This window comes from Coregonus lavaretus (assembly GCF_964263955.1).
Source record: "Coregonus lavaretus genome assembly, chromosome: 33".
Taxonomy (NCBI): Eukaryota; Metazoa; Chordata; class Actinopteri; order Salmoniformes; family Salmonidae; genus Coregonus; species Coregonus lavaretus.
Window position 1 is genome coordinate 29,130,712 of NC_140020.1, and position 18,479 is coordinate 29,149,190.

General features: G+C 44.6%; 1 protein-coding gene across 1 annotated transcript in view; it reads right to left on the reverse strand.

Moving 5' to 3' along the window:
- Positions 1 to 11,875: 11,875 nt before the first annotated feature.
- LOC311108434 (synaptosomal-associated protein 25-A) overlaps positions 11,876 to 18,479 on the reverse strand; it is a 41,530-nt gene continuing 34,926 nt past the window's right edge. The window contains exons 7-8 of the mRNA XM_084151058.1: positions 15,305 to 15,449; positions 11,876 to 14,365 (exon numbers count right to left, since the gene is read on the reverse strand). Of these exons, the coding sequence (XP_084007184.1) occupies positions 14,297 to 14,365; positions 15,305 to 15,449 (214 nt within the window). The 3' untranslated portion in view covers positions 11,876 to 14,296. The remainder of the gene's footprint in view (positions 14,366 to 15,304; positions 15,450 to 18,479) is intronic.

Consider the following 18,479-nt stretch of genomic DNA (forward strand, 5'->3'; position numbering starts at 1 on the left):
TGTGGTCAGATGAGACCAAAATCGAGCTCTTTGGCATCAACTCAACTCGCCGTGTTTGGAGGAGGAGTAATGCTGCCTATGACCCCAAGAACACCATCCCCACTGTCAAACATGGAGGTGGAAACATTATGCTTTGGGGGTGTTTTTCTGACAGGACAACTTCACTGCATCAAAGGGACGATGGATGGGGCCATGTACCGTCAAATCTTGGGTGAGAACCTTCTTCCCTCAGCCAGGGCATTGAAAATGGGTCGTGGATGGGTATTCCAGCATGACAATGACCCAAAACACACGGCCAAGGCAACAAAGGAGTGGCTCAAGAAGAAGCACGTTAAGGTCCTGGAGTGGCCTAGCCAGTCTCCAGCCCTTAATCCCATAGAAAATCTGTGGAGGGAGCTGAAGGTTCGAGTTGCCAAACGTCAGCCTCAAAACCTTAATGACTTGGAGAAGATCTGCAAAGAGGAGTGGGACAAAATCCCTCCTGAGATGTGTGCAAACCTGGTGGCCAACTACAAGAAACGTCTGACCTCTGTGATTGCCAACAAGGGTTTTGCCACCAAGTACTTAGTCATGTTTTGTAGAGGGGTCAAATACTTATTTCCCTCATAAAAATGCAAATCAATTTATAACATTTTTGACATGCGTTTTTCTGGATTTTGTTGTTGTTATTCTGTCTCTCACTATTCAAATAAACGTACCATTAAAATGATAGACTGATCATGTTTTTGTCAGTGGGCAAACGTACAAAATCAGCAGGGGATCAAATACTTTTTTCCCTCACTGTACATCACCGCAAAATCTACAGGGAGAGCTAGAAGGTTCAAGCCCCCTTGGGTGCTGCAATAGATTTACATTAGAAGTGCCCATCCAAGAAGGCTCAAGGTCATTGGCCACAGATAAAATGACGTCAAATCACGTTATATCTACCGTAGCTTTGATTGGACTGATCATGTCAACATAATACTTTCAAAATCTTAGCTAGCAAGCTAGACAAGCAGTCATCATCATGAATCATGCCGACAATCTACTGGCAACTCCTTTTCAATCCTTTTCATATGAAGAGAAATTATAGATAAAATGTATTGGTGCTCATCAGCCATTGGACATAAACACTACACAACAAGTTGGAAATCGCAAATTCAACAATGAGTGGTTTGGAAGGAATCAGTGGCTAACTGCAAGGGTTGCAAAGCAATCACTATTTTGCTTCCCCTGCCTGCTATTTGGTGGAGAGGGCGTGTGGTCCAAGTCTGGGTTGAAGGGTCTCTTTTCCAAGCTTAAAAGGATTAACATTCACACGCAACACCATGGGCCAGAAAAGGTTGAATACATTGGCTATGCTGTCAATCCAGCATGACTTCTGCAGCATTCAAAACGACTGGAAACTCGGAACTGGGAAATCTCAGAATCTCAGTGAGTTCAAGACAACTGGGAACTCGGGGAAAAAACGAGCTCCGACTGGGAAAATACATTTTGAGCGGTCATTCAACTCAGAATTCCAAGTCGGGATCTCTGGCCTCTTTCTAGAGCTCCGACCTGAAGATCACTGACATTATGATTCGACCTTGTTTTTTTTCGAGTTCACAGTTGTCTTGAAAGCACCATAAATCCAGAGAATGCCAAACAGTTTGTGGGCACCGTTTGTCACCGTTATAGTTCAATTAATGTATTGTTTAGTGTTGTGTTGTGTTGTGTAGTGGCTTTGCTGGCATGCAACCCACTTTTTTTTTTTGCCCCACCAAGGTTTACATGCTAAAATCACCACTGGAGGAGATATGATTCCAGGGAAGAGGCCAGTTCTCAGTACTGTCTGGGACGACACACACACACACACACACACACACACACACACACACACACACACACACACACACACACACACACATACCCCACCCCACCCCATACACACCATTTTATTACAGCCATTTAACAATCACACAGTCCCATTACACACAGTCACACATATGTTATGCTTCAGCCATTCAACCCTCTTATTCGCTTTATCTCCTCTGAACAGACAGACTTACTGTATTGTGGGATGAGAGCCAGACATCGCAACAACATTACCCTATAATTTACCTTGTTTAAGTGATCACCACCCACAGTCACATGCAGGGAGCATCCAAGATGTAAATGACACTGTCTTGCATCCCAAATAGCACCCTATTCCCCATTTAGTGCACTACTTTTGACTAGAGCCCACATGGTCAAAATAAGTGCAATATATAGTGAATAAGGTGCCATTTGGGATGCAACCACAGTGAGGGGATAAGGGGACTGGTGGGTAGCACTTTATTTTACAGTATTTATTAATATATTTTAGAAATGACATGATCAAATGGTCAATTGGTAATCGCACATTAATAGCATAGGCACTACTAGGCACCATTTGAAACCAGGTTTGAATTGTGTTGAATGCTATTGCCACATAGTACAAATGACACAAAACAAGATCAGTCCATCAGTATCTCCTCTCGTCTCGTCTCGTCTCATCTCCTCTCCTCTCCTCTCTCCTCCCATCTCTCCCCCTCTCCTCTCCTCTCTTCTCCTCTCCTCTCCTCTCTTCTTCTCTTCTCTTTTCCTCTCACTAGAGGTACTTCAGTTATGAATAATGGAGAAGCTACAGACAGATGGTGATAGTGTGATATTGCATCAGCACTTGTTTTCCCCAACGTTTCCCAGATCTTGATTTATCTAACTGGAAGCTACAGAATAGATGCAGCATCATGCTCTCTGTCTCTGTGGCAGCTTGGTCTGATTCAAAGGTTTGGCAAAAATATGCAGACATTCCTCCAAGAACTGAAGTTCTCTTATAAATATTGCAGCTTTCTACTGTGCGGCTTTAAGAAAACTCCATAGAATCGACAAAGTTGTTTTTGGGAATAAGACAGGCATATAATTGCGTAATAAATTATAATGCACATATGTATTTTGGAATACATTTATTTAGACAATCGCAGTAGTAATGTTTGGTTCTCATTTTCGGTGAATAAAAAATGAAACCTTGTTCAAATTATCGCCCTTTCTTAAACAAGCCATACAAAGCTGGTTCGAATTTCAATTTTATCCTCCAGAAAATACAGAACAAATATTACAACAAATATAATGGTTAAACTCAAATATAATGATTGTAAAAAAAACAAAAAAAAAAACATTATTTATGGAAACAAGGTTTTAAAATGCTATTATATTTATTAAAGATATTATGGATAGGAATGATGGAGTTATGTCACACATGCCGCTATTGAAAATATATGGGAATGTCTGAATCCAGGCTCTGTCGTAGCCAGCCGCGACCGGGAGACCCATGGGGCGGGGCACAATTGGTCCAGGGTAGGGGAGGGAATGGCCGGCAGGGATGTAGAGCATGGTGTTTGCAACGCCAGGGTTGTGGGTTCGATTCACACGGGGGGTAAGAAAAAAAATAAGATTATTAAAAAAATAATGTATGCACTCTGGATAAGAGTGTCTGCTAAATGACTAAAATGTGAAATAATCCAAAAACAATGCATTTCTTGTGTAATTACTGTGTGTAAAATGTATATGTGGGGGGGCCCTAAGTGAGATATGTTTGGAGGCCCCCAACCTCGCGGGCAAAACATTTTAGTGTCCGCCTCTTGAGAGCGGAGAGAGAAATGTACATTTGAAAGTTAATTTCCTGCAATTCTACAAATTCTGGCAAGTTTTTTTTAACCCTCAACAGTTTCCAACATGTGTATCAAGAATGGTCCAGTACCCAAAGGACATCCAGCCAACTTGACCCAACTATGGGAAGCATTGGAGTCAACATGGGCCAGCATCCCTGTTGAACACTTTCGACACTTTGTAGAGTCCATGCCCGACGCATTAAGGCTGTTCTGAGGGCAAAAGGGGTGCAACTCAATATTAGGAAGGTGTTTTGTTTTGTACACTTAGTATATATATATATATATATATATATATATATATATATATATATATATATATATATATATATATATATGTACAGTATATATAAAAAAACTGTCAAAAGTTTGGACACACCTACTCATTCAAGGGTTTTTCTTTCTTTCTTTTTTACATTGTAGAATAATAGTGAAGATATCAAAACTATGAAATAACACACATGGAATCATGTAGTAACTAAATAAGTGTTAAACTAATCAACATTTATTTTATATTTGAGATTCTTCAAATAGCCACCCTTTGCCTTGATGACAGCTTTGCACACGCTTGGCATTCTTCTCTCAACCAGCTTCATGAGGTAGTCACCTGGAATGCATTTCAATTAACAGATGTGCTTTGTTAAAAGTTAATTTGTGGAATTTCTTTCCTTCTTAATGCGTTTGAGCCAATCAGTTATGTTGTGACAAGGTATACAGAAGATAGCCATTTTTGGTAAAAGACCAAGTCCATATTATGGAAAGAACAGCTCAAATTAAGCAAAGAGAAATGACAGTCCATCACTACTTTAAGACATGAAGGTCGAGCAATACGGAAACATTTCAAGAACTTTGAAAGTTTCTTCAAGTGCAGTCGCAAAAACCATCAAGTGCTATTATGAAACTGGCTCTCATGAGGACCGCCACAGGAATGGAATACCAGAGTAACCTCTGCTACAGAGGATAAGTTCATTAGAGTTACCAGCTTCAGAAATTGCAGCCCAAATAAATGCTTCACAGAGTTCAAGTCACAGACACATCTCAACATAAACTATTCAGAAAGGACTGTGAATCAGGCCATCATGGCCGATTTGCTGCAAGGAAACCACTACTAAAGGACACTAATAAGAAGAAGAGACCTACTTGGGCCAAGAAACTACATTTAGATTTTTGGTTCCAACCGCCGTGTCTTTGTGAGATGCGGTGTGGGTGAGCGGATGATCTCCGCATGTGTAGTTTCCACCGTAAAGCATGGAGGAGGAGGTGTTATGGTGTGGGGGTGCTTTGCTGGTGACACTGTCTGTGATTTATTTAGAATTCAAGGCACACATAACCAGCATGGCTACCACAAAATTCTGCAGTGATACGCCATCCCATCTGGTTTGGGCTTAGTGGGACTATCATTTGTTTTTCAACAGGACAATGACCCAACACACCTCCAGGCTGTGTAAGGACTATTTGACCAAGAAGGAGAGTGATGGAGTGCTGCATCAGATGACCTGGCCTCCACAATCCCCCGACCTCAACCCAATTGAGACGGCAGAGTGAAGGAAAAGCAGCCAACAAGTGCTCAGCATATGTGGGAACTCCTTCAAGACTGTTGGAAAAGCTTTCCAGGTGAAGCTGGTTGAGAGAATGCCAAGAGTGTGCAAAGCTGTCATCAAGGCAAAGCGTGGCTATTTGAAGAATCTCAAATATAAAATATATTTTGATTTGTTTAACACTTTTTTGGTTACTACATGATTCCATATGTGTTATTTCGTAGTTTTGATGTCATCACTCTTATTCTACAATGTAGAAAATTGTAAAAATATAGAGAAACCCTTGAATTAGTAGGTGTGTCCAAACTTTTTACTGGTACACTACCATTCAAAAGTTTGGGGTCACTTAGAAATGTCCTTGTTTTCGAAAGAAAAGCAATTTTTTTGTCCATTAAAATAACATCAAATTGATCAGAAATACAGTGTAGACATAGTTAATGTTGTAAATGGCTATTGTAGCTGGAAACGGCTGATTTTTTATGGAATATCTACATAGGCATACAGAGGCCCATTATCAGCAACCATCAGTCCTGTGTTCCAATGGCACGTACCCGCAAAACACCAGTCTCAACGTCAACAGTGAAGAGGCAACTCCGGGATGCTGACCTTCTATGCAGAGTTTGAAAGAAAAAGCCATATCTCAGACTGGCCAATAAAAAGAAAAGACTAAGATGGGCAGTCTGAGATATGGCTTTTTCTTTGCAACTCTGCCTAGAAGGTCAGCATCCCGGAGTCGCCTCTTCACTGTTGACGTTGAGACTGGTGTTTTGTGGGTAATATTTAATGAAGCTGCCAGTTGAGAACCTGTGAGGCGCCTGTTTCTCAAACTAGACACTCTAATGTATTTGTCCTCTTGCTCAGTTGTGCAACGGGGCCTCCCACTCCTCTTTCTATTCTGGTTAGAGCCAGTTTGTGCTGTTCTGTGAAGGGAGTAGTATACAGCATTGTACGTGATCTTCAGTTTCTTGGCAATTTCTCGCATAGAATAGCCTTCATTTCTCAAAACAAGAATAGACTGACGAGTTTCAGATGAAAGTTATCTATTTCTGGCCATTTTGAGCCTATAATTGAACCCACAATTGCTGATGCTCCAGATACTCAACTAGTCTCAAGAAGGCCGGTTTTATTGCTTCTTTAATCAGCACAACAGTTTTCAGCTGTGCTAACATAATTGCAAAAGGGTTTTCTAATGATCAATTAGCCTTTTAAAATGATAAACTTGGGATTAGCAAACACAACGTGCCATTGGAACACAGGACTGATGGTTGCTGATAATGGGCCTCTGTACGCCTGTGTAGATATTCCATAAAAAATCTGCCGTTTCCAGCTACAATAGCCATTTACAACATTAACAATGTCTACACTGTATTTCTGATCAATTTTTGATGTTATTTTAATGGACAAAAAAAATGCTTTTCTTTCGAAAACGAGGACATTTCTAAGTGACCCCAAACTTTTGAACGGTAGTGTATATATTTGGTCGGGGGCCCAATAGCAGCCCTAAGAGACTGCTTATGTCGCTTATGCCTGGAGCCGGTCCTGCTTGTTGGGATATCATGCATGTTGTAAATAAAGTTTTATTTTCCCACTGGGGGAAAAACCTATCCACAAAACTCTGTAAAACGTCAGAGAGGTTAACAGGGATGGATTAGTTGTGTGTGTGTGTGTGTGCATGTGTGTGCCCGTGCATGTGTGTGTGTATGTGTGTTTACCAGGGGGAAGTTGTGCTGTGTTATCTAGCCATTAGTACATTTACATTTACATTTACGTCATTTAGCAGACACTCTTATCCAGAGCGACTTACAAATTGGTGCATTCACCTTATAGCCAGTGGGATAACCACTTTACAATATGTATTTTAAAAATAAGGGGGGGTAGAAGGATTACTTTATCCTATCCCAGGTATTCCTTAAAGAGGTGGGGTTTCAAGTGTCTCCGGAAGGTGGTGAGTGACTCCGCTGTCCTGGCGTCGTGAGGGAGCTTGTTCCACCATTGGGGTGCCAGAGCAGCGAACTGTTTTGACTGGGCTGAGCGGGAACTGTGCTTCCGCAGAGGTAGGTGGGCCAGCAGGCCAGAGGTGGATGAACGCAATGCCCTTGTTTGGGTGTAGGGATTGATCAGAGCCTGAAGGTACAGAGGTGCCGTTCCCCTCACAGCTCCGTAGGCAAGCACCTTGGTCTTGTAGCAGATGCGAGCTTCAACTGGAAGCCAGTGGAGTGTGTGGAGGAGCGGGGTGACGTGAGAGAACTTGGGAAGGTTGAACACCAGACGGGCTGCGGCATTCTGGATGAGTTGTAGGGGTTTAATGGCACAGGCAGGGAGCCCAGCCAACAGCGAGTTGCAGTAATCCAGACAGGAGATGACAAGTGCCTGGATTAGGACCTGTACCGCTTCCTGTGTAAGGCAGGATCGTACTCTCCGAATGTTGTAGAGCATGAACCTACAGGATCGGGTCACCGCCTTGATGTTAGCGAAGAACGACAGGGTGTTGTCCAGGGTCACGCCAAGGCTCTTCGCACTCTGGGAGGAGGACACAACAGAGTTGTCAACCGTGATGGCGAGATCATGGAACGGGCAGTCCTTCCCCGGGAGGAAGAGCAGCTCCGTCTTGCCGAGGTTCAGCTTGAGGTGGTGATCCGTCATCCACACTGATATGTCTGCCAGACATGCAGAGATGCGATTCGCCACCTGGTTATCAGAAGGGGGAAAGGAGAAGATTAGTTGTGTGTCATCTGCGTAGCAATGATAGGAGAGGCCATGTGAGGATATGACAGAGCCAAGTGACTTGGTGTATAGCGAGAATAGGAGAGGGCCTAGAACTGAGCCCTGGGGGACACCAGTGGTGAGAGCACGTGGTGCGGAGACAGATTCTCACCACGCCACTTGGTAGGAGCGACCGGTCAGGTAGGACGCAATCCAAGAGTGAGCCGCGCCAGAGATGCCCAGCTCGGAGAGGGTGGAGAGGAGGATCTGATGGTTTACAGTATCAAAGGCAGCAGACAGGTCTAGAAGGACAAGAGCAGAGGAGAGAGAGTTAGCTTTAGCAGTGCGGAGAGCCTCCGTGACACAGAGAAGAGCAGTCTCAGTTGAATGACCAGTCTTGAAACCTGACTGGTTTGGATCAAGAAGGTCATTCTGAGAGAGATAGCAAGAGAGTTGGCTAAAGACGGCACGCTCAAGAGTTTTGGAGAGAAAAGAAAGAAGGGATACTGGTCTGTAGTTGTTGACATCAGAGGGATCGAGTGTTGTTTTTTTGAGAAGGGGTGCAACTCTCGCTCTCTTGAAGACGGAAGGAACATAGCCAGCGGTCAAGGATGAGTTGATGAGCGAGGTGAGGTAAGGGAGAAGGTCACCGGAGATGGTCTGGAGAAGAGAGGAGGGGATAGGTTCAAGCGGGCAGGTTGTTGGGCGGCCGGCCGTCACAAGTCGCAAGATTTTATCTGGAGAGAGAGGGGAGAAAGAAGTCAAAGCATAGGGTAGGGCAGTGTGAGCAGGACCAGCAGTGTCATTTGACTTAACAAACGAGGATCGGATGTCGTCAACCTTCTTTTCAAAATGGTTGACGAAGTCATCCACAGAGAGGGAGGAGGGGGAGGAGGATTCAGCAGGGATGAGAAGGTGGCAAAGAGCTTCCTAGGGTTAGAGGCAGAGGCTTGGAATTTAGAGTGGTAGAAAGTGGCTTTAGCAGCAGAAACAGATGAAGAAAATGTAGAGAGGAGGGAGTGAAAAGATGCCAGGTCCGCAGAGAGTCTAGTTTTCCTCCATTTCCGCTCGGCTGCCCGGAGCCCTGTTCTGTGAGCTCGCAATGAGTCATCAAGCCACGGAGCAGGAGGGGAGGACCGAGCCGGCCGGGAGGATAGGGGACATAGAGAGTCAAAGGATGCAGAAAGGGAGGAGAGGAGGATTGAGGAGGCAGAATCAGGAGATTGGAGGGAGAAGGATTGAGCAGAGGGAAGAGATGATAGGATGGAAGAGGAGAGAGTAGCGGGAGAGAGAGAGCGAAGGTTGCGACGGCGCATTACCATCTGAGTAGGGGCAGAGTGAGTAGTGTTGGAGGAGAGCGAGAGAGAAAAGGATACAAAGTAGTGGTCGGAGACATGGAGGGGAGTTGCAGTGAGATTAGTAGAAGAACAGCATCTAGTAAAGATGAGGTCAAGCGTATTGCCTGCCTTGTGAGTAGGGGGGGACGGTGAGAGGGTGAGGTCAAAAGAGGAGAGGAGTGGAAAGAAGGAGGCAGAGAGAAATTAGTCAAAGGTAGACGTAGGGAGGTTAAAGTCACCCAGAACTGTGAGGGGTGAGCCATCCTCAGGAAAGGAACTTATCAAGGCGTCAAGTTCATTGATGAACTCTCCAAGGGAACCTGGAGGGCGATAAATGACAAGGATGTTAAGCTTGAATGGGCTAGTGACTGTGACAGCATGGAATTCAAATGAGGAGATAGACAGATGGGTCAGGGGAAAAAGAGAGAATGTCCACTTGGGAGAGATGAGGATTCCTGTAACACCACCCCGCTGACCAGATGTTCTCGGGGTATGCGAGAACACATGGTCAGACGAGGAGAGAGCAGTAGGAGTAGCAGTGTTTTCAGTGGTAATCCATGTTTCCGTCAGCGCCAAGAAGTCGAGGGACTGGAGGGTAGCATAGGCTGAGATGAACTCTGCCTTGTTGGCAGCAGAACGGCAGTTCCAGAGGCTGCCTGAGACCTGGAACTCCACGTGGGTTGTGCGTGCAGGGACCACCAGGTTAGAGAGGCAGCAGCCACGTGGTGTGAGGCGTTTGTATAGCCTGTGCAGAGAGGAGAGAACAGGGATAGACAGAGGCATAGTTGACAGGCTACAGAAAATGGCTACAATAATGCAAAGGAGATCGGAATGAAATGAACTAAACATCTGGGAAAGGAGAGAGTGGGGCCTCCCTCACTTATGTTTCACTGAAACACCCAAATATAACTCTCCCAACTTCCACCTCAGAAACTATAATTGTTGTAAACTACAGCGGTTCAATGTTTTCTAGGAATAGACTAACTTAGTTTATTCAGCTAGCTAACTTGGTACAGTATTCTTCCGTGAAAATCGTCCAGGGCACCTAGTCATATGATGCCACAGCCAACTAGCATGCCGGACTCCAACAACACGGTTTAGCTCCAATTCTCAGCCACGACAAACCACCAGTGTGTCAACACGCCAAGCAGATCATTCATGTCCGTGTCTAACGTTGTGGGTTAGTCCCGACAGCTTGAGTGAGTCCGTCGTCAACTTATTCAGCCAGTTAGTTAGCTAGAATAGTTAGCATACTAGCTAGCCATTGCTTTCAGACAAAGAAGAAACCCCTCCTCCCACGGCATGAACACACAGAGAGAGCCAAGCTAACGTTAACTAGTCACCCATGTCCCGAATTCCCTTGAACGACTCTGGCTACCAGTATGTAAAAAACAAAACACAAATGTAGGTTATAACTTACCCCTAGCAGCTACTGTTAGCTAGCCAAGTGCAAAGCTAGCCACTCAATTGACTCAGCCAGTTCGCGTCTGTTCGCTAGGTCGTTCCAGCCATTGTTTAGTAGCTATCCAGGTAGCAACAAGCTAGGTTAGAAAAACAGCTGAATGGTAGGCATTATTGTATGTAATTATTGTAGGCAGCTAGCTGGCGTAATTACAGGTACTCTCAGGTGTGAAACAACTATCCACAGTTGCAAATAGTTACCAGTAGCTACCCGCTAGCTAGTCCAGGTAGTGGGTTAGCTAGCTTCGTGCTTCACCGGGCTCAGCCGAATACAATACTAACCTGCAATAATTACATACAACAACCCACGATAACTACCTACAATACCTAACTACAATCTAAATACATAGTTTAAGCTTTACTCGACAAAGCCCAAACTATGTATATAAGCCATATAAGCCAAGCTTACCTCCCGCCAGAGAGAGACACAACCTCACCCGACGACGATATTAGTACCTAATATGAAGTGTGGAAAGATGAGGAAGTGGGGCAATATACAATGATGTATCCTAATTATGAAACCACCATCGCATTCATCTTACAAATGAGACCTTCCAAAGGCCCACCGGATACTGAATCCTGGGCTGTGTCCCAAATGGCACACTATTCCCTATATAGGTGCCAGGCAAGGTGAAAAATCTGTTGATGTGCCCTTGAGCAAGGCACTTAACCCAATTTTGCTCCTGGGGCACATACTACTCTGTCTGACCTTGTAAAACAACTATCATGTGTATGTGACAACAAACATCTTCTTCTTTTTTTATGGGGGGGGGGGCTCGTCAAAAGTAATGTACTACATAGGTAAGGGTGCCATTTGGGACGCAGCTGTGCAAAAAATATACAAAAATGAAAAAAACATAATGTGACTACAAAAGATACATAACTGTAAAGATGGATGGTATATTCAAATATATGTCTTATTTACATGTATAATGTCAGTCACGTTATACATGTACTGGGTATTGTTCATGATGTCATTACAGATACTGTTCAATATACATAAAGTATTTATTTAATGTTCATACATAATTTGGTTATATATTATGTTATATGTCAGTGTGGGTATAACGATTTTGTTGTCTTTGGCCTGGTGAATCTGAGTGACAGATGAAGACAGACATATTAGCAGATGTGTGTCTGTAGAGACAAAGCCATTGATTGACAAGAGCAATAAAGACCCATCAAGACCAATCACAGAGAATAGGATTTATTACTCAATTCAGCTAGCTACAAAATGTTTCACCACTTCACAAACTGACAGGATACAAAGGGAGTTTTAATACTACATGCGTTTTGAGGACATCAATCTCACAATTGAATCTATCGTGTCGTTCAGAGAAGGTCTTTTTTTATTCATTTCATTGTAACTACTCAACATCTCGGCGATTTGGTGTGCATAGCTCTAAAAGTACAGAAGCAAACAAAAAAACATTTGTATGTAATTTTTTGTTTCAGAATATTATTATTATCATATTCATATTATTTAGTTAGCATTATTATTTTACCATTAATAAACCACACGGGGATATTAAACTAACAGCATACAGTCTTATAAAAGTAAGGGCTCTCAGAAATACGAGTCTTTGCTTTACATTGCAAACAAATTTTTTTTCCCAGAGCATCCAAAACCTATGATACAGTACCCAACCAGTCCCCCACCTTTCAGCACATATTCAATATCTTCAGTGAACTGCATATTCATTTCGAAAAAACAAGTCCTCATTTTTTCATGATAATCTCTTTACGTTAAGATCGTTTTGCATTATTTTACAATGATGGTCACAGTCTGCAAATATGCTGTATTTTGACAGAAATAGTGGCACTTTTGCAAACTTGCAGGAGAGTATGGATCGTTCAACTGTGTCCTAATACTGAGCATGCTTTTGTCAACTTTGCTACTGAGATGTTATTGTTTATACACAGTGTACAAAACATTAGGAACACCTGCTCTTTCCATGACACAGACTGACCAGGTGAATCCCGGTGACAGCCATGATCCCTTATTGATGTCACTTGTTAAATCCACTTCAATCAGTGTAGATGAAGGGGCGGAGACAGGTTAAAGAAGGATTTTTAAGCCTTCAGAAAATTGAGACATGGATTGTGTATGTGTGCCATTTAGAGGGTGAATGGGTAGGACAAAAGATTTGAATGGGGTATGGTAGTAGGTGCCAGGCGCACCGTTTTGAGTGTGTCAAGAACTGCAGTGCTGCTGGGTTTTACACGCTCAACAGTTTCCCATGTGTATCAAGAATGGTCCGCCACCAAAAGGACATCCAGCCAACTTGACACAACTGTGGAAAGCATTGGAGTCAACATGGGCCAGCATCCTTGTGGAACGCTTTCGACACCTTGTAGAGTCAAAAGGGGTGCAACTCAATATTAGGAAGGTCTTCCTAATGTTTTGTGCACTCAGTGTATATATTTTTAAGACAAAAAAAGGTACCTTTTGTCATACAGAACGCACATTTCACATCACTTGGAACGCAATGTCTATTACAGCAAATCTAGTTGCACATTGTCTGAACAGTAATGAACCAAAGACAGTGATTGTACATGAGTGCTTTTTGAATTTAGTATAACTTGTTATCATCTTGTTTTTCCCTCTTCTTCATTCGTCATGAAAACATCAAAATAAGGAGCATGACAGTAGCTGATGGAATGACACAGTTTTACTAAGACGATACTGAGATACTGAAAAGGAAAACAGCTTGTATAGCGTTCCTATTATATTTGCCATCCAGCAGTGTACCTTTTATATATACAGGTAGCTGCCAAAATAAAGGAAACACCAACATAAAGTCTCAATAATAGGGCGTTGGGCCACCACAAGCCACCAGAACATTTTGAGTGCGCCTTGGCATTGATTCTACAAGTGTCTGGAACTCTGTTGGAGGGATGCGACACCATTCTTCCACAAGAAATTCCATCATTTGGTGTTTTGTTGATGGTGGTGGAAAACGCTGTCCCAGGCGCCACTCCAGAATCTCCCATAAGTGTTCGATTGGGTTGAGAACTGGTGACTGATACTGCCATGGCATTTGGTTTGCAATCGTTTTCATGCTCATCAAAACGTTCAGTGACCACTCGTGCCTGTGGATGGGGTCATTGTCATCCTGGAAGAGACCACTCCCATTTCGAAAGAAATGGCTTCAACCATAGGTTGACGGTGATCTCTCAGAATGGCTGTGTATTTATTGGCGTTTACCTTGCCCTTGAACGGGTTGAATGGACCTAAATCATGCCAGGAAAATGCACCCACACCATAACAGAGCCGCAAGAACCCTAATTTACTCACGTGTTTCCTTTATTTTGGCAGTTACCTGTTTTTACTATATTTGATAAAGAGAATAAAAACTTCACAAGTGAGCTAGAGCCATCGAGTCAGCACTATATACAACCTTTGGAAAGAATTATACAGAGTATAAGAAATATTTTATTTTACGAGGACAATCATTGAAAAAGACAGACAAACGATACACAGAACAACATTTACAATGTGGGGAGGTGATATATGCACGTGTGCAAACATAGAAAGTAAATACTATGATAAAAGCATGTTTGCGCCCTGTGATAAACTGCACTTGTGGGAAAAGCAACATGCTCCGGGAGTTTAGCCACTGCCCAGCATCTTAGTGGCCCGCTGGTTGGCTTCGTCAATCCTGGTCTTGTTAGAATCAGCCTGCAGAAGGAGAGAGAGAGAGAGAGAGAGAGAGAGAGAGAGAGAGAGAGGAGAGAGAGAGAGAGAGAGAGAGGAGAGAGAGAGAGAGAGAGAGAGAGAGAGAGAGAGAGAGAGTGAGAGAGAGAGAGAGAGAGAGAGAGAGAGAGGAGAGAGAGAGAGTAGAGAGAGAGAGAGAGAGAGAGAGAGTGAGAGAGAGAAGAGAGAGAGAGAGAGAGAGAGAGAGAGAGAGAGAGAGAGAGAGAGAGAGAGAGAGGAGAGAGAGAGAGAGAGAGAGAGAGAGAGAGAGAGAGAGAGAGAGAGAGAGAGTGAGTTACATTAGTTATTTGTGGTTCTGTTTGTTTTCTTTTGGAACATTTTGCAGATAATATATGTACATAATGGCATTTTGAGATGTGAGGCTATTGAGTCTTGGTTGTCATGTGATGTCAACAAATATTTGAACAACAACTCCTAATAATAGCAGATAGAGAATAAAAGACAAATTGAGGACCAATAGAGGACCAATAGAGGACTAACACAGACGTGGACATCGATTAAGGCAGCCCCCCGCACCTCTCTGATTCAGAGGGGTTGGGTTAAATGCGGAAGACACATTTCGGTTGAATTAATTCAGTTGTACAACTGACTAGGTATCTCCTTTCCCTTCCTTTTCCCAATACAGGCCAATAGAGGACCAATAGAGGACCAACACAGGGCCAATAGAGGACCAATAGAGGACCAATAGAGGACCAACACAGGGCCAATAGAGGACCAATAGAGAACCAATAGAGGACCAATAGAGGACCAATAGAGGACCAATACAGGGCCAATAGAGGACCAGTAGAGAACCAATAGAGGACCAATAGAGGACCAACACAGGGCCAATAGAGGACCAATAGAGAACCAATAGAGGGCCAATATAGGGCCAATGGAGGACCAATAGAGGACCAACAGCAGTACCTTCTCCATGATCCTGTCGATCTGGCGATTCTGGGTGTCGATCTCGTTGCCCATATCCAGAGCCATGTGACGCAGGTTACCGATGATGCCTCCCACCTGCTCCAAGTTCTCATCCATCTCATTTTCCCGGGCATCATCTGTTACCCTGTGGAAGAAACACAAACACACCTGGTTTAGAAACTGAATTTAGGCTTGCACGCATTCAAACAAACACGCAGTCATAAACGCTCGCGCACACACACACACACACACACACTCACATACACACACACACACAGTTGTTTTTCTATCCTTGTGGGGACATGAAATTCATTTCCATTCAATATCCTATTTTCCCTAACCCCTAAACCTAACCCTAACGCCTAACCCTAATTCTAACGCTAATTGTAACCCTAACCCTAAACCTAACCCTTAAGCTTAAAATAGCTTTTGTCCTTGTGGGGGCTTGGGAAATGTCCTAACAAGGGAGAATTTTTGGGGACTTTTGGGGATTTCAGGTACCCACATTGATAGAAGAACAAGACCACACACTGCATATTGAATAATATAATTCATTAAGGTAGCCATACATATTTCACCTTTGATTTCTCCTCCTTTGGGGACCTTAGCCTCCTGCCAAAACAGCTGGCAAAACAACACCCTGTTTACCCTCTTAAAATCAGCCAACAAACCCTCTACCCCCCCCCCCCCCCCCCCGCCAAATCAGCAGATGGTACAGTGGCTTGCGAAAGTATTCACCCCCCTTGGCATTTTTCCTATTTTATTGCCTTACAACCTGGAATTAAAATAGATTTTTGGGGGGTTTGTATCATTTCATTTACACAACATGCCTACCACTTTGAAGATGCAAAATATGTTTTATTGTCAAACAAACAAGAAATAAGACCAAAAAACAGAAAAAGCGTGCATAAATATACCCCCCCCCCCCCAAGTCAATACAGCTGCAAGTTTCTTGGGGTATGTCTCTATAAGCTTGGCACATCTAGCCCCTGGGATTTCTGCCCATTCTTCAAGTCAAGGCAAAACTGCTCCAGCTCCTTCAAGTTGTATGGGTTCCGCTGGTGTACAGCAATCTTTAAGTCATACCACAGATTCTCGATTGGATTGAGAATTTAAATGTTTCCCCTTAAAACACTTGAGTGTTGCTTTAGCAGTATGCTTAGGGTCATTGTCCTGCTGGAAGGTGAACCTCTGTCCCAGTCTCAAATCTCTGGAAGACTGAAACAGGTTTCCCTCAAGAATTTCCCTGTATTTAGCGCCATCCATCATTCCTTCAATTCTGACCAGTTTCCCAGTCTCTGCAGATGAAAAACATCCCCACAGCATAATGCTGCCACCACCATGCTTCACTGTGGGGATGGTGTTCTCGGGGTGATGAGAGGTGTTGGGTTTGTGCCAGACGTAGCGTTTTCCTTGATGGCCAAAAAGCTCAATTTTAGTCTCATCTGACCAGAGTACCTTCTTCCATATGTTTGGGGAGTCTCCCACATGCCTTTTGGCAAACACCAAACGTGTTTGCTTATTTTTTCTTTAAGCAATGGCTTTTTTCTGGCCACTCTTCCGTAAAGCCCAGCTCTGTGGAGTGTACGGCTTAAAGTGGTCCTATGGACAGATACTCCAATCTCCGCTGGGGAACTTTACAGCTCCTTCAGGGTTATCTTTGTTCTCTTTGTTGCCTCTCTGATTAATGCCCTTCTTGCCTGGTCCATGGATTTTGGTGGGTGGCACTCTCTTGGCAGGTTTGTTGTGGTGCCATATTCTTTCCATTTTTTAATAATGGATTTAATGGTGCTCCGTGGGATGTTAAAATTTTCGGATATTTTTTTATAACCCAACCCTGATCTGTACTTCTCCACAACTTTGTCCCTGACCTGTTGGAGAGCTCCTTGGTCTTCTTGGTGCCGCTTGTGTCACACCCTGGCTCTGTGACTCTATATGTTGAGCCAGGGTGTGTTCATTCTATGTGTTCTGTTTCTTTGTTTGGGTGTTCTAGGTTGTCTGTTTCTATGTTTGCCTGTGTGACTCCCAATCAGAGGCAACGAGTGTCAGCTGTCGGCTGGTTGTCTCTGATTGGGAGCCATATTTAATCGGTATGTTTTCCCTTGGGTGTTGTGGGTTTTTGTTCCGTGTCGGTATTTGTTTACCGTGGACTTCACGAGTCGTGTTTTGTTTTGGTATACTTTAACTAATTAAAGTCATGTTTGTTTCACACGCTGCGCCTTGGTCTACTCACTCATACGACGATCGTGACAGAAAAACCCACCATACCAGGACCAAGCAGCGTGTCCAGGAACACACGCAGGAGGTGACTCTTGTGGATGTCCTCCTCGGTTGGGGGCAGATTACTGAGGAGGAGGCCGTCCGGTACCGGAAGGCGATAAAGGGGGAGACCCAGGCAGGAGAGGAGCAGCGGCGCCAAACGGGTCAACGTCGGATAGGCGAGAGGCAACCCCAAGAAATTTTTAGGGGGGGGCACACGGCATGGGCGACTGGGCAGCAGGAGGCTGCCACAGGGCGAAATGGGAGACGAGGAGAGAAGGCCACCGGGTTACGGGAGCCATTGGCGAGAGGAGGGAAGGAAGTTGTAGAGGCACGGCGAGAGGTACTGAGGTGTATTGCCAGTCCGGTCCGGCCCGTTCCTGATCCCCGTTTAAGGCCAGTGGTGTGTGTTCCCAGTACGGTCCGGCCTGTTCCTGCTCCACGCACCAAGCCTACGGTGTGCGTCGCCAGCCCAGTCCGGCCTGTCCCTGCTCCACGCACCAAGCCTACGGTGTGCGTCGCCAGCCCTGTCCGGCCTGTCCCTGCTCCACGCACCAAGACTACGGTGTGCGTCGACAGCCCTGTCCGGCCTGTCCCTGCTCCACGCACCAAGACTACGGTGTGCGTCGACAGCCCAGCCCGGCCTGTCCCTGCTCCACGCACCAAGCCTACGGTGTGCGTCGACAGCCCAGCCCGGCCTGTTCCTGCTCCACGCACCAAGCCTACGGTGTGCGTCGCCAGCCCTGCCCGGCCTGTTCCTGCTCCACGCACCAAGCCTACTGTGTGCGTCGACAGCCCAGCCCGGCCTGTTCCTGCTCCACGCACCAAGCCTACGGTGTGCGTCGCCAGCCCTGTCCAGCCTGTCCCTGCTCCACGCACCAAGCCTACGGTGTGCGTCGCCAGCCCTGCCCGGCCT